Source organism: Gallus gallus, chromosome 2 (genome assembly GCF_016699485.2).
Source record: "Gallus gallus isolate bGalGal1 chromosome 2, bGalGal1.mat.broiler.GRCg7b, whole genome shotgun sequence".
Taxonomy (NCBI): Eukaryota; Metazoa; Chordata; class Aves; order Galliformes; family Phasianidae; genus Gallus; species Gallus gallus.
In genome coordinates, this window is record NC_052533.1 from 19002492 (window position 1) to 19019526 (window position 17035).

Consider the following 17035-nt stretch of genomic DNA (forward strand, 5'->3'; position numbering starts at 1 on the left):
TTCGCCGGGCGAGAGGGCCACCGCCTCTCTGGTTGCCATGGTAACAGCCGGGTCGCCGCCCTGTCCGTCTCCAACCAATCATCTCGCGCATAGGGGCGGGACTTCCGGCTACTTTCCCGGAGGAGGCGGGAGCGGCCCGGCGCGAGTTCCAGGTGGGAACGGGGACCCGTGAGGTGGGGGGCGGGGAGAAGGTTTGAAAATGAAGTTGTGCTCGGGACCTACGTGCCCTGCAGCGCTTCTGCGCTGAGCTCACTGCCCAGCGGTAGCTCCCGGCAGGAGCACGGGGGCGTTTATAGGGAGAGGATGAATTCAGCTATCCATCCCAGCCTGGAGGATGTGAACCACGTTGTCCTTTCTCATTTGAAAGCAGTTCTGTTCCTTCAGGTCCTCTATCACCTCTCTCCGAACCTAAGCTACGTTGCATCTTTCCTGAGGTGCCGGCACTGAAGCTGCCCGCGTACAGTGCTGAGGCTGCCGGTTGTGTGGGTGTGCTCTGAACCTCCAGTTGTATGTTTTTACAGTTTCCAGGTGGCTTACAATGATTTTTTTCCTTCTGACTGCTCATTTTATCAGAGTTGCTCATCGTTAGTGTGCTCTTCCTCTTGGGGAGGCACGTCTTATAAGGGCAGGTAGTGACAGGATGAGGGGAAATGGTTTTAAACTGGAAGAGGGTAGATTCAGACCAGATATTAGGAACAAATTCTTAACTGTGAGGGTGGTGAGACGCTGGAACAGGTTGTCCAGTGAGGTTGTGGATGACCTCTCCCTGGAAGCATTCAAGGCCAGGCTGGATGGGGCTGTGAGCAGCCTGATCTAGTGGGACGTATCCCTGCCTATAGCAGGAGGATTGGAACTGGATGATCCTAGAGGTCCCTTCCAACCCAAACCATTCTATGATTCTTCTGATCCAAATTGAAACAATATTGTTAAGCTTCCTCTTGTTCCTTAATGCGTACCCCTGCCCTGCAGTTTTTGTTTAGATAACAGAAGGAAATTCTTCTGAGTCTTTGTCCTGAGGAAATAGGAGGTCTTGCCTGGAATCGGTGACTGCATGTATAACACACTTGTGGGAAACTTCTTCATTTGTAACAAACCTCTTGGAAAAATTCTGCACATGTAACACAAGTAATGTATGTAATCTGAATATCTTTTGTGTAAACTATGATAGGATTATCCCCATGCATCCAGTGCTGATATTAAAGAATTTCTGCTTTCTAACACTTAGAGCGTTTCCTGATCGACTGTCTTACAGTATCAGTTCTCTTTCCTGAACTAAGCACAGCACAGTGGATTTCTTGTGTTTGCCACATGAATGCATGCGTTGAGTCCACGCTCCTTACCGTTCATGACAGAGCTGCTCTTCTACAGTAACACTGTGTACCAGGCCCTGTGAAGTACTCAAAGTCTTTTTGCTTTTCCTATTATGTGTTCCTTGACCAAACACTTGGTGAAGTGTTCATTAACTGTTGTTAAAAACACAGATCATAGAATCACCAGGGTTGGAAAAGACCTCCAAGATCATCCAGTCCAACCATCCACCTACCACCAATGTTTTCCCACTAAATTGTGTCCCTTAGTACAATATCAAAACATTTTTTGAACACCCCCAAGGACATGAGGTCTTCCCTGGGCAGCCTGTTCCAGTGCCTGACCACTCTTGGAGAATAAATTTATCCTAATGTCCAACCTGAATCTCCCCTGGCACAACCTGAGGGCATTCCCTATAGTCCTGATGCTAGTTACACGGGAGAAGAGGTGGACCCCTACCTCATCACAACTTCCTTTCAAGTAGTTGTAGAGAGCAATAAGGTTCTCCAGACTAACCAATCCCAGTTCCTTCAGCTGCTCCTCATAAGACTTGTGCTCCAGACTCATCACCAGCTTTGTTGTCCTTTTCTGAACATACTCCAGGGCCTCTATGTCTCTCTTGTAGTGAGGGGCCCAAAACTGAACACAGTATTGGAGGGGTGGCCTCACCAGTGCTGACTGCAGAGGGATGATCACTTCCTTGCTCCCACTGGCAACACTATTTCTGATACAAGCTAGGATGCCGCTGGCCTTCTTGGCCACCTGGGCACACTGCTGGCTTATGTCTAGAGCATCGATCGACACCCCCATGTCCATTTCCTCTACACAGTCTTCCAGCCACTCTGCCCCAAGCCTGTAGCATTGCCTGGGGTTGTTGTGGCCAAAGTGCAGGACCTGGAACTTGGTCTTGTGGAACTCCACCTCATTGGCCTCAGCCCAGCTATCCAGCCTGTCCACATCCCTCTCTAGGGCTTTCCTACCCCATGGCAGATCAACACTTCCTGCCAAGTTGGTGTCATCTGCAGACTTACACTCAATTCCCTCATCCAGGTCATTAGTAAAGATACTGAACAGAATGGGCCTCAGTACAGACCCATGGGGAACTCCACTCGTGACCGGTTGCTGGTCACGAGATGAAATAGAGAAAAATTACAGAGAAGTAAAAGGTTATTTGGGGAGGGACAGTGCAATCTTTCACCAGACAGCTTGAACATTTTCCAGTAAGGATCAGCTGATTTTATATTCCTACTGTGAATTAAACACATTCAAGATAAAACTGATCTATAATGCTTCCATATTTTTTTTAAGCCTATATGAAAAAAAAAAAATAACTGTCCACAGTCACACCTGTTGTCCATTAGGAAGCTGGAATCATATGAACTATAGAAAAAGCCTAAGAAGTTAAGCTTCAGGAAGAGAAATTGGACAGAGAAAAAATTACAAGGTAATCTCTAAAAATGAGTAGATAGGAGGAATAGAAAAATAATTAGAATAAGAGTTTCAATGGTGGGACTCAGAAGAGTCAAAGCTAAATTCTGTGAGGAACCCCTGCGAGTAAATGGCAATTAGGGACTTTAATGGGACAGGATTTAGAGGTGATGACACCTTATTCATGTTTCAAACACTGATACTGTAGTGTCATCTGGGAAACTTCTGACATCAAAGATACCCTTAGCATCTTTGCAATGTGAGCATTCTGCACTGCAGATGCTAGACATGTCACTTAGCCTGTGCTGAAACCTGATAGACAATAGCATTACAGTCATAATCTAATCAATGTTTGGATTTTTACTCAAAATACTGCACTGTTCAAACAGAAGAATCAGAAATTTGTGCAGCTCAGTTTGTGGATACATCTTATGTTACATTTATAAACTTGAGTATTAAGATGAAAAGTGCCAAGAAAATATGTTGCTCATTTCATTTCTTTACCAGCAGAATTTAAACACTAAAGGAAGATGTCTTTTTTCCCCAAAATCTCTTTCCAACGTGAAGTTGAAGAGTATCTCAGCAAAGTGTTCAGAAATAATGAGGTATGTGAAACAGATACCATGGCTAACCATAGCAAACACATCATTATTTTCTGTAACCTTAATGCTTTAAAATAAGGTATTATCTTGATGTTATCCACAGATTTTTAAATGTAGTTCTATTTATATTATAAAATTATTCCTTAGGGCTGTTGGCTGAAAGTAATGTTAACTGTTTAACCTAAAGGCTATAAATCTGAGGCTTCAGTTTTAGAACCTGCTGAAGGATGATCATATTGGAGATTAAGAAGTGCATATATATTATTGAGAATATTAATGACAAATATTCCCTTACCCCAGGGCAAAATCAAAAATACTATAGATTAGTTACGATTTCCTAACATCAGCTGACACAAAAATGATGTTTTTATATATATTTCTAAGAACTAATTCATGTTTTTGAATCTGCTTGTCCATCTTCTCAGATATATTCTTTCTACAGTACGTACAGTATTGCAGAACTCACTCACAGTTTTCTTCAGTAATTGCTGCAGACTATTTGGAATGATTTGGCCATTTTTCCAACAAGACCTTTTCTAGAAATTTATAAGGTTATCTCTGAAGTTAGGTCTCTATTGCATACGCATTCCTCACTACTGCACACCATACAACCATTATTCCTGCATTTCTGCTTAATGTTTATTTTATGTTATGTTTCTACAGAGCAAGAGGCTATTGTGTGAATCTCTTTAATCCTTATTTTAAAATCTCTGCTTTTCCTGTCAGCTTATAACTGCTTTAGGTACAAAGGAGGCAGAGAGTAAATATCAGTCTCTGTTAAGTCATCTATCTCATCCGCCAGCTATCACAACTGTTAGAGTTAATACCAACTTGGCCTCAGTGAGACACGTGAAAAAGTTGCTGCTTGAAGAGATCCAGAAGGTTTGTGCAATTTCTTTGTTAAAGGAAAAATAGCAAGATATTTCATATTTTGCCTGATTAAGAGAGCTTTTCATTACTGAAAACTATTCTTTAACTTATTTGATGTCCAGTAGTATTAACATTGTGTAGACATATTGATTTCCTGTCAGCATTAAATGTTAAATTAAAATTCATCATCTAGCAGTATTCAGCATCTAATACATCCAAGAAAATTAACAAGAAAGGGAGAAAGACAATCAACTTTTTTTCTAAATGGCTGATAGAGACCTTAGATAAGATTGGGTTACCACTGTATTAAATACGATACAGGCATCTAAGTCTGGAGAAGATAGTAGAAGAAATAGTTAAAATCTGTAGTTCAATATACTGTGTTCAGCAACTTATTTTTAGTAAAGATTAAAGGAGACTGAATGAATATTTCATTCTGAAAACTGTTTAGGAAATGGAGAGAATCTATACGATGAAAAATCTGCTGCCAGAGTGATGCCCAGCAGCAGCCATACAGTTTTTACCTACCTGTTAATCTTCTGATCATTTTTTTCAATTTTTACTTAGCTAAATTAAACATTTTGTGCTTGATAATATGTAAGCTATGATGTCAAAGAACTGGATTATTTGGAAGCTCTATCCTAATTCTTCAGTCTGTTTAAAAAGATCCGGTTCTTCAAGTAAATTATTGATGTTAGTGGGTGTACAGGGAGCTATTCCATGACAGGAGCCAAGATGCTTCTGTGATGCAGAGGCAGTTGACAGCATTCTGTTGGCTAGAATGGTAATGAGTTACTCTAATTTTAGCTTGAATCTGGAAATGGGTACTGCAGTACAATATTTTGCTTAGAGGGAAAATGCTTTGCAGAAATCTGAGTTGGCTGCCTTTTCATAAACTTCTGGTATTTTTAATAGTGGTTATACTAGAGAAAAAAAAGTAACATAACAGTTTCTAACAAAATTATGCAAATGGATCATTTTCTTTATTAATAGAAAACATTTATTAGATGCAAAGCAAGAAGAGTTTTGCATGTTTGGGGCGCATATTTTAAAAGCCTCAAGCAAGCAGATATCTTTTTAAAGTCCCAGAATCATTTTAAAGTGGCAACTCGTCATTTCTTTTGCAACTTTATGCACAACTCAGCTCACAGCATCCAATCAAATTTAAGTTGAAATGAGAAATAAAAAACAGTGTTGCCACCCTGACATATGTATTCAGACAATGCATGAGTAGAGTTTAACAGTGGTTTGTCATTAAGAATAGTAAAAAAGAAAAGTGATTTATAATTAACAGCATCAAAATAATAACAAATTAGACCCTATCTTCAATGTGTGTTACTATGATGTGATGATAACCTGACACAACTTTCTTCCAGCAGAGAGTAAAAACGAGCAGTACGGTTATGAGCAGGACACTGTCCCACTTTCCAAAGTCAATTTTCAGAGTGAATCCCTTTACAGACTTGTTACTTCTTTATTTATTCATTATTTAGTGTTTTATATCAATATTTTTGTTATGGATTGTCTCCCTGTACAACATCCCCTCAATCTCTCTCAACCATTTTCATTATTTTTTTTTTGGCATTCTACAGCTCTAAATTATCAATGGAAAAAAAAAGTGTTTTGAATTTAATTGACAAGTTAAATATTAGCTTCTTAGTCTTATTGACTGTGTGTTTTTGTTTGTTTGTTTTAATGTAACAGCAATTTAAAGGAATCTGTGTTCCAGTTCTTGAGCACCCACAACTCCGGGACATCTTATTAATTCCTTCTATTGGACCCAGGTTTGAATTTTTCAGTGTTTAACATTAAAAACACATATTTTACTTGTAAATTTCATTTTAAACAGGATAACTAACTGGCAGTAAGTAAAGCACAACTTCATTATATTGAGGCCTAGTGGACAGTCACTATCTCAACTGGGTCATAGTTTTATTCTTTAAACGATACAAGAAAGCACAGAAACAGTTAATTCTCTAAGAGATAAAATTATTAATGGGAAAAATGTAACATAACTGCATCCTCTCTAGAAAGCCAGGTAGGTGGCAGAATGAAGAATTAAACTTCTGGGGGGTTGGACAGAGAGTTGTAGTGTAAAATAGATAATGCAGTGTTTTCTTCTCCTGAAATCTGGTCCAGAATGAGACCTCAGGAGATTGGCATCAGTAATGCTGAAAGGATTCCTGAATAAACTTTATCCCCTTCAGAATGATTATTTGTTTTTAAGCTATGTCTGGCTATTGCCATTGCTGCATCTGTGTTTGCCCATTGGAGTTTCTTCATTGTTTTATTGAATTCATTGAAGAACATTTTGTTTGAAGTATCTTGTTCATTATTGAGACTAATATACTTCGGTTTGTAACAGGATTAGATAGAGATTGGTAACAAGCAGTTCTAGTTAGTAAGTACTGCATTCACACTCAATTATCTTTTGTAGAAACTTTCTGAACATTCTGTTCTTTTTATAATTGAACACGTTTACACTTTAATTTCTTTGGGTAACTCTCTTCTTCACAATTCTTATTGGCAAAATTCCCTACGCCTTGTCATGTGTTTATTATAGCAACACTTAGCAGTTGTTAAATAAAAAGTCACATTGCAGTCATCTGGTCTAGGAAGGGATAGAGATTATTTCTTGATCTCAGTATAATCTATTTGTACTCCTGTATTACATTTCTAATAGTGGCAGAATGTGTCTCAATGTGCTTTATTTTGAGGACAGTTTTTTGTTGTTATTGTTATTGTTGTTTTCTCCTCTGTCCTTTGATTCCTCCGGAACTAAAATTAAACTTTCTAATTGACCACATGATAGCTACATATTTTTTCTTCTATACTGTAAGAAAAAAAAATTATGAACCACAGAGTTTACTTGGGAGAGAGAGAGATTTCTTTCAGTATTTTGGTTTTTTTAACTGAACTCCATCCTGTGTTTTTAGGCAAGATTTAAAAAAACATGAGTCTGAAGTCATTGTTGGAGCACAGTGTGGGTACGCAGTACTTCGAGGAGCACACGTTTATGTTCCTGGTATCATATCTACTTCAAGATGTAAGAGTTCTCTACATTTAAAACTTATAAATAGGGAGGAAAAAACATCACCCCTCAGTGAATTTCCAATAAATAAAGTAACTTGTTTTGTCTTCTGTTCACAGTTGAAATCAATCTTACGTTATATAGTCCATACATATTTTATCTGGCTTTTGTTGGAAATTCATTATTGCTGTGCAGTAAATAAGAAAATGACACATAATTATTTCTCACTTTAAGTTCCTCTTGCAATATTTAAATCCTTAGCTGAAGTATTTATTTTTTTATATTCATTTTAGAATTTTTTTTTAAAGAAAATGAATTAAAACATGTCTTTCTAGTGGTTTTGTTGCTGCTGCTGTTGTTTTTTTAAACGAGTGACACTTTCCACTCTTGTGTGAAAAAAGGGTGCTGCAACAAATGGATGGTAGCTGGATGTATGTTGATGCTACCTAAATGGTAGCTGGATGTATGTTGATTATGTAGGGAACAGTATTTCAAGAAGTATTTTCTGTTCATGTAGCCACAAAGGCAGCTGACTTTACTGTCCTGTCAGATTCCAAGTTACAAATCCAGAAAAATGGATTTTTTCCCAACAGTAATTCATTTTTTATTGTTTGTCCATGAGACATCGAATAGAACCTTTTTTCTGTTGATGAAAAAATCTTCAGTTTGGATGCCAGTTTCTTTAGAAATGGAAATTTGTGTTTTTCCATCTTTCAGCATTGATGAGACAAGGTAAAAATGTGCTAGGTAACCATGTGGTGATATAAGAAATAAACTGAAGGCTTGTCTAGCCGCCTAAGAAACAAGTCGGATTTGTAACCTAGTGGTTCTCAATAGCTCTAGATAATTGATAGTGATCATTCACTATGCATGCTTTCAAGCTCAATGCCTGTGAGGTCATTTATTGCATTAAGAAAGTCCCAGTTTTGCTGTGATATAGGAGTTGAAGCAGTCTACTGAAAATCCTAAATTGTTTGGTCCCTTCTGTCTTGTCAAGTATAAGATTAAATTCAAAATTTCTGTTCTTTGCCCAGTTGTGAAGGCTGGAGATTTAGTCTCAGTCTATTCAGATATTGAAGGAAAATGTAAAAGAGGAGCCAAAGAATTTGAAGGAGTCAAAGTTTTCCTTGGAAATGGGATTTCAGAACTGAGTCGCAGTGACATTTTCGGTTTGAATGGCCGAACGACGTAAGTCCTTAGTAACTGCAATCTGTATCTATAGATATTCCAATTTTAAATGTAGATTTTTATCATGGTTTATCCAACTTAATGGTGTCATTTTAAAGAATATCAATTGCTGAATTGTAAAAATATTTTTCTGGCTGATTTATAATGGTTTCATTTTTGTCAGGTTTTGTTTCAAATTATATAAGCATAATGACTTTAATACTGTTAAAAATGATACACCTGGGTACTTGAAATAAATTGTTTTGTGTTTTTCAGTGGGTTAGGCGTAAGAATGACAGAGCCAGTCTACCTTAGTCCTTCGTTTGACAGTGTGCTTCCTAGTCATTTATTTTTACAGGTATGTTTGTTGCAAAAATAAAAATCTGTACTGGTGCTGAACAGTGAGTGTCCTCTGAGCACCTGTTATAACTCTGTGTATTCATTGTGTATTACAGCACCTAATTCTCTGTTTGGATTTAAAGAAACAAAGAATGAATGTAGTATCTATATGTTTAAGTCATACAAGAGGCTTGGGAGATATTTATTTACTTAGAGGTTCTTTTTGCACAGATACTCCATAGAACTTTTAGGTTTTGGAATCTGTTTTATGAACTACAAGACAAGAACCTCTTTCAAGGTACACACTTCTGTAGATAAGGAAGAAAATCTTCAAATAATTGACTTCAAATTGAACAGAACTTGAACTTCATTCTTGACAGCTTTTTCTTTTGCAGCTTTAACATTTATGGAACTTAAACTACTTTTCCGCATGCAACAAGTTTGATTAACACAATAGACAGACATGACAACTGGCCGCGTGGACTGTGCTGAAACACAGGATGATTAAATAAATGGAACCTTTTTCTAAGATTAAGTGAAATTCATAATTTCAGTTTGTTCAAATTAAAAAAAGAAAGAAGTTTTAAACATGAACTAGGTGTCCAAGAGTACATTAATAATGGTATTCTTTAAAAATATAAATATGAATCTTCCTGGGTTTAAAAAAAAAACAGAAACAGAAAAAGGCTATTTAGCCCTCCAAAAAATAGTTTTACTCTGTAAAGCAAATGTAATTTTTTTCTCAAATTAGCCCTCCTTCAGTGATATTCTCTGAAATGGTAAATTGCTTCATTTGATACGTACAACCATCACTCAGATTTGTTCTGCTTATACAGTTAGCACAGTTCAGCTTCTCAGTACCTCAATTCAGCAAGTTTAAACTCCTGCCTATTCATCTAATTGCTAAATACTAAACTACATCAATATGTTTAAATAAACCAAATGAGTATAAAATCCTAGTAACATACAGAACTGCTCAATGTCTATGGTAGCATCAATTTAGTTTATTTTCAGTTTTAGCAGTGTAGCCTACCTAGCCACAGATCCTTAAACTTCAGTCATAGATACTCACATGTGGCTTTAAATAGACCAGAGCCAATGGAGACTTCAGACATCTGCTGTCTCTTTTAAATATTTCATTTTCTGGTAAGGAACTGACAGCAATATCTTAAGAGTTTTAACTGCTGAATTTTATGTTTATTTTTAACATGTTTGTCATTCCTTATTCCAGGACTTGGTATAGGCCATAAGGTTTGAATTGTCCTGTTTTTGTTTTTATGATAGAACTTACCTTCAGTAGTTGTCAGCCATGTTTTAAACCCTCAACCAGGAGAAAGAATTTTGGACATGTGCGCTGCACCTGGAGGAAAAACAACCCATCTTGCAACATTAATGCATGATCAGGTAAGAGAAGTCACTGCTCATTTTCTGTCTCAGTGAAGAAAGTCTGAGCACCATCATTTTAACAGATCTGTCAGAATGCATGCAGATAACTTAGAATAGCAAGCCGCTAATACTCGAATAGTCTGCTTACCAGTGTATTTTGTTAGTAACTGAAATGAGCACAGTCTACTAAAAGGTTGCCATCCCATTTAAGACCTGATTTGCTGCAAATCGATCTGTTGAAATATATGTTTGATTTCACTTATTTATAATGGAAGAATTCGTTGCCTTGCACGTTACTCAGAAATATGCTGGATTAATGAAATTGAGGGTTTATGGGAATCACAGGTTGCTGCTGTGTGCTGAAAGAACGTGTAGCTTTAAAGTAGGAACTGGGAATAGTTAAATTGTGAGGGTTTGTTACTGTCCAGAGCCCAGTCCAAACCACCATTTTTCCCCAGATATCTTAGAGGAAACTTTTGCAGTAGTGACTGGAAGGGACCAGATGGGGGAGACCTGTTGTATTTCAGTCTGTTGCTGAGATCCTCTCAAGAGAAGTAGTTATCTTAATATGTCCACAGTACAGCACATGTGCAGTAAAGCCACCATTTCAGCAACAGCCCTAACAACTTTTAAGCACTATCAGAACTTAGTGTGCATGTACAACATGCTGAGTGGTAACGGGAGAAACAGTGGCATCAGGTCACTGGGTACTCATGTTAGAGGTGATTCAGCTCACAGTAGCTGGGGGCTAGAAACAATTGAAACAACATAAATCCTTTTCTTTCTTTCCAGTCCTAGACCTACAGATTGGCTAATGTGGTTACTACAGTCAACCAGAGTACCTTCACTAACTTCTTTTCCTCCCTCCCTCCCTCCCTCCCTCCCTCCCTCGCTTCTTTCCTCCCTCCCTCCCTCCCTCCCTCGCTTCCTTCCTTCCTTCCTTCCTTCCTTCCTTCCTTCCTTCCTTCCTTCCTTCCTTCCTTCCTACCTACCTACCTACTTACAGTGTATCTTAGCCATGTTGCTCTTCCATTAGTCTTCTAGAGAGCTATCGCCAAATAAAAAAAATTGTCATGTTTTCTCAAAAGATCTGAATCACTATAGCAAGTCCATTCATAGTTCTTGGTCTTTGCCTATGAGTTGTTTGTTTCCTTTTGTTCTGTTTTTTGAAGGTTGTTTTTGAAGGTTGATTACTGTTCTGGATTTCACTGACAATACTGAGAAATGTTTTCTTTCCTGTTTACAGATTTCATCTAGCAGGTAGTGCTGTGTGCTTGTTCTGATTTATCCTGCAGAGAAAAAAAGAATTTTTATTCCTACCTGAGAGGAGTGATGCAGTAGTTGTCACTTCCACAAGTGTAATGGTATTTTATGAACCTGAGCCAGAGGTACAGCTGCAGGTTTCCTCTTCTCAGAACTGCGCTGTATGTAATAACATCTCCACACAAATTTAAGACCTGTTGACTTATTTTACCACATATTTGAGACTTCTATCTTCTAAGAAATTACTATGTTTTTTACCTAATTTAATGCTCAGTAAAACAATACAAAACAAACAAGAAAATACAAACAAAATCTTGTTGAAGGTCAGACATTATAGGTTCCCATTTTGGAGTGATCATACCAAATAGGGTTTATAGAGCTCCAGACCAGTATCTACCCTAAGGGGGCTGTCATGGAAAACGTGGGAGAGCAAGGACTACTGGAATGAAGATATAAAAATAATATCATTCTTTAGGGAAAACTAAGTTTCATTCATTACACTGATTAAATAGAAAAAAAAAAAAATCAGGAACTGCATATCCACTGAATCGCTGTGCTTTTGATTTAAAAAAAACAAAAACTTTTTTTTTTCAGGGTGAAGTAATAGCAATGGACAAGATAGCTAACAAGGTCAAAAAAATTAAGCAGAACGCTGAATTACTACAGTTGAATTGTATAAAGGCATTTTGCTATGATGGAACAAAAGCACTGTCAGTTGAGAAGAGAGAGGATAAACAAGGTAAAGTAAACAGTTTGGGTAATAGTAGTATTTAGAATAAATGTCAGTTTTTTATCAATAGTATTAAACCTGTCAGCAGTTCATACGTTTTTGAGATCTTGGCAGACAGCTCAGCTGCTTCAGCCTGTGGAAGTCCTCTTATTTTCTTCCCTGTTGTGATTTTCAGCTTCTCCGTAAAGCAGCTACAAAACTCAAACTGTCTGTCCTTATCACAACCTAGTATGCTCAAAAGAAATGCATTCCCTTTCCAGATAGTATCAAAGATTGATGAAGCCTTAAACCTTCTTACATGGTAATACTTAACCCCATACTCTGAATTGTTTTGCTTAGTCTGAGAAATAAATTAATTCTGCAGAATTGCTTGGTTTTTCTGCCTGAAAATCCTCATCTGTAAAATTGGGTTATTAATACCTAACTCCCAGGAGTATTGCAAGGTTTAGTTCATTAATGTTTGTTCAGCTGTTTAGGGGAAAGTAATATGGAAGCACAGTGTATTATTTTGAGTTCATTTAATTTGCTTTTCTGAAGTACTGTATTTATGATACTGGTTCTGTTCCCATGATGGAACGATTTAAGCAGTATCTGCTGTCTAGATTATTTTTAGTTTGTTGTGCAAAGTGTGCTGTTCTTTCTCACTCTGTTTTATTCCAGTCACTGGTTAGCCTAAGTAGGGATCAGGTTGCGTAATTCACCTTCCTTGTCCCCATCCCTTATTGTTATTCCTGTTTTGCAGGAATTAAGGTATTTTTCTTAATTAAGGTATCATCTACGAACGTAAGGTATTGTAGGTGGTTTGTAGCACTAGCACAGATGAACAAGAGCTAGCAATAATAGTGAGAGATCATGAAGGCTTTTCTGTACATCCCTGCAATTATGACATATATTTTGAAGGCTGAATTGGGGGTAGATAAATCAGTAGTGCCAAAAGAGTCTCATTTTCTCATCATCTCATCATCTAGCAGTCTCATCATCTGAATTGTTTCTGGAGCACTAGAGCAATGGACATTTTGGGGCTGTTAAACTAGTGGGATTTGGAAAGGTGAAAAGATAGGCTCTGCATAAAGAAGCTACATATTTCTTTATCTATCCAGGCAAAATTCAAAGTATTGCCTGTCTTTTCCATCCTTGTCTACTGAATTGTTCTGCTGCAGAGACAACGCGTGTAGAACATCTAGTAGAATTAGAACATCTAGTATTTCATGTTATCAGGTGCTCTATTTTCTGTGTGAATTACATGAAGAGTTATATAGGCAGTCCAATTCTTGTTACTTAAGGCAGTCTTAATGGTTAACGATGTGCTTCTCTCAGTGAAGATTTGATCACTTATGAGCTGTCTGTGTTTCATAACAACCTGTATGCGCAGCTGTGCACCCAGCACCTCTGACCAATCTTACTTCAACATTTTTGTTTGTTTTTATGTTTTTATTTTCAAAATATCACAGTTGAGAAATATTGATGTCTAAAGAGATTATGGACTGTTTGAGTTCACAGAACCGTAATTCCTTTTCTGTCAGACAAAATATACCACCAGCACTGGTGAAACTTGTCTCTAGCTGAGATCACTTTTGCAGATACCATCTATAGGACTTCAATGTTTTATGGCAATTAAGCTGTAACAGCCTGCCATTTCCTATGGTGAAATCTCAAGGAAAGAAGAGACACATTTTACATTACTTTTTTTTTTACAGAAGGACCTCCATTCTTACCAGAATCATTTGATCGAATTCTTCTTGATGCTCCATGCAGTGGGATGGGGCAGAGACCAAACATGGCTTATTCCTCGACTTTAAAGGAAGTGACCTCTTACCAGCCACTGCAGCGCAAGCTTTTCACTGTGGTACGTATTAATTATTGAGTAGCTAAATTAAATTGAACATAAACAGCTTTGCAGTGTAAAACTTCACTTCACTTGCCATTGAAGAATGTTGCTTCATTTTCCATACCTTTTCAGCAGTTAAGTGCTGGGATGCATACTTTTCAAAGTTCTCTCTAGTCAGGGCAAATGTAGCACCTGAGTTCTGTTAAATATTCCCATAAAACTGCTGTTTTGCAGAATGTCCCTCTTTCTAAATATGTTTCATGTCTGCTCTTTGCCCTTTTCTAGGTTTTTCATTCCTAGTTATTGTTCCTAGCTGCTTCTACATCACATTCTCATTTGCTGTTAGTGGTACTAGAAACCATTAAGTGCTAACCTCTTTCCTTTTTTATCATGGAGTAGCATTATTAAGGTTTTATTTTTCCATCTACAGTTTCTTCTGTCACAAAACCATCTGCAGTTCTCAGCTTATTCCTAAATTTAATTGAAGAATATTGCAGTCTGTGCATCTTGCCTGAGTTCCAGCTGGTCTTGTGTTATCCTTTGTCTTTGGGGACCAATAGTTCCCAGAACACTTAGACTTGTTCTTCTGCAGATGTATGCTAGGGTGCAGCCTGCCCTTTTGAATCTCAAGTATCTGATGCTAACTTCTAGCCATTGAAGCCTCAGTTTCCTATTTTCTATACACCAAAAGACCAAAACATTCTTCTTTCTTTTTTTCTCCTTATAGGAAGTAGTGCTGTTTTCTTTATGTCGTTTCTTTTGGGATTTGTTTCCCCTTGCATGGACCAAGTTAAAAAACTTAAGTCATTTGTTCAGCTTTGTTTTCTCTCTTTCAGGCTGATGAAGCCAAAGAGGAGGAAAGTTGAAATCATTTAGGAGCACTTAAATATTTATAAAACAAGATAGTGTTCTCCTGTCTTTCATAAGCCCCCTTCTTTTAAGTAAAGTTGATGACAGCGTTAGCATTCAGTTGGCCTTTCAGCTCCACCAGATCTGCTGCTAGGTGAAGTCAGTTCACTGGAGCATGTCTGTATGACATGAAAGATGTCTATAAGCAGCAGTAAACAAAAAACTCTGTATTGTTGTATACTTTTTCCCTTCAGTTTTGTCGATTTCAATTTATAATAATTGGAAAAGTCCAAGTCACAGAGCAGGTGAAAGTGTTTTCTGTGCAGCTGTGTGGACTCTTACCACTTCCTCTCATAGCCTGCAGTGCTACTGTATGGAATAGATTCTGGAGCACACAACCAGAAGGCCATATTACAACTTCCTTTGTTAGTAAGAGCATGCTTACCCTGATACCGAAGGACAAGATTTCACAAAGCTTTTGTAAACCTGAATTATATTTATTCAAAGTGAATTACAGCTTGAAAAGAAGCGTAGATATAAGCATGCCAAATATATGGAACAGCTGACATCTAATATCAGTGACAGAAATACTGTGTAACTATCCATGCTTGGCAGCATGTGATGAAAACAAAACTAATCTGTATGAGTTATGCAGAGCTGCACAAATAACAAATCCTACAGGGTGAATCATCTCAGTAGCATTAAGAAGTGCATGAACTATAATGCCGATTTTGAAAGAAAAGCCTTTCTAATCTATGTGAACCTTCAATGTATTCCCTGAGAAGAATTAGCATCCTAATATTGATTTAGACAGAAAGACTTAAGTGTTAATTTTTAATATTATAGCTTAACAGTTCCTTGGTTACCGTTACTTAATATGAAACATTTTGCCTTTAAATATAAGCTGAAATGTTGTTTCTTTTTCCCTGCAGGCAGTGAAATTGCTGAAGCCAGGAGGTGTTTTAGTATACAGCACATGTACAATTACACTTTCTGAAAATGAGGAGCAAGTTGCATGGGCCCTGGAAACTTTTCCATGCCTCCAGCTTCAGCCACAGGTACTGCTATTTATAGGATACTTGTCACAAGCCAATGAGCTTGTTTTGGTACCATAAGGGTACTCAGTATATTTACCATCAATAAATCTCTTTTTTACTGTAGGGAGTTTTAACTGCTACGGATAAAAATAATACAAGAGTTTCTGATGCTCTTGAAACCTTTTTTCATGCTTAATTGAGCTGCATTCAGGGAACATTAAGTAGTTTCCCACTGCGTGCTGAGGTTGTTTTGATTTGTACAACAATCATTTAACACACAAGAGGGATAAAAGATTGCTCAGACAGGTTAAAATTTCTCTTGCTATTCTTAAATGCATGTATTTTATTTTCTTTTTCTGCCCATTAACAAGAGAGGTGAAAATTTTTTTATTAAAGTTCCTGAAGCAGTGAAGATTATATAAAGGGTGGGAAATAACTTGAAGGAGGATTTTATATGCATGGGAGCCATCTTTGTGTTACATAAAGAATGAGGGAATAAATTTATTTCAAGCTCAATGGCCCAAGACCGTACCTTGTCTTTCTTAGAGCCAGTGACTACCGTAAAAGTGCCTAAGGGGAGAAAGTATATAGGGAGATATTAGAATTCTTATCCATGCTGCATACCTTTCAAAATTACATCACCTTTGTTAGTACCTTGAGACAGTTTATCATCAGACCATATGTATGTAGCTTCTCCTCTGTCAGTGTGATGAGTTGGAGTGTGTTAGTTATCATGGCATTGAGGAACAGCCTAAATCTGGTACCTGTTCAACTTGTACATTCCTTAACATCTTCTATCTGTCTTAAGAGCTTGGATGCATCTTTTAACTGAAAAAACTTAAAAGATACACAGTGGTGTACAAGAAGAAAATATATGAAGGCTGCCAAAGATTTAAGAGGACCAAAGCTTTTCTTAAAGATTTATATGCCAGGGTTCTTCTGCACATTGGTACAAATTCAAACTTTCCATCTATTTATACTAGATTTTTTTTTTTTCAATTCCAGCTCTTTCAACTGAGACCATTAAGTAAAGCTAACAGCATGGGAAATCATCCTCAGTAGAATGACAAAGCAAAGCACAAGTCCTATTAACTTAAATGCAAGATTTCAACTTAATAGACTCCTCACCAGTAATATACTTTGAATAAAGCACTTTTTTCACACAAAAGTGACGTTTATATAAAAATTAAGGTTTTG

General features: G+C 37.3%; 1 protein-coding gene across 9 annotated transcripts in view; it reads left to right on the plus strand.

Annotated features, from left to right (window-relative positions):
- The first annotated feature begins 118 nt into the window (after nt 1-118).
- Nucleotides 119-17035, plus strand: part of NSUN6 (NOP2/Sun RNA methyltransferase family member 6) — a 22293-nt gene continuing 5376 nt past the window's right edge. For 2 of the 9 annotated variants that reach the window (XR_005856237.2, XM_040691901.2), the window contains exons 1-12: nt 119-152; nt 385-2752; nt 3247-3341; nt 4065-4220; nt 5913-5992; nt 7145-7254; nt 8274-8427; nt 8683-8764; nt 10030-10149; nt 11989-12133; nt 13822-13970; nt 15734-15859. Coding sequence is in view for 8 of the 9 variants with exons in the window: in XM_040691901.2 (XP_040547835.1) it covers nt 3267-3341; nt 4065-4220; nt 5913-5992; nt 7145-7254; nt 8274-8427; nt 8683-8764; nt 10030-10149; nt 11989-12133; nt 13822-13970; nt 15734-15859 (1197 nt within the window). In the remaining variant the exon portion in view is untranslated. Of the gene's footprint in view, nt 2753-3243; nt 3342-4064; nt 4221-5912; nt 5993-7144; nt 7255-8273; nt 8428-8682; nt 8765-10029; nt 10150-11988; nt 12134-13821; nt 13971-15733; nt 15860-17035 lie in introns of all 9 variants that reach the window. The other 7 variants (XM_025148389.3, XM_040691943.2, XM_025148390.3 and 4 more) reach the window with 7 other exon arrangements.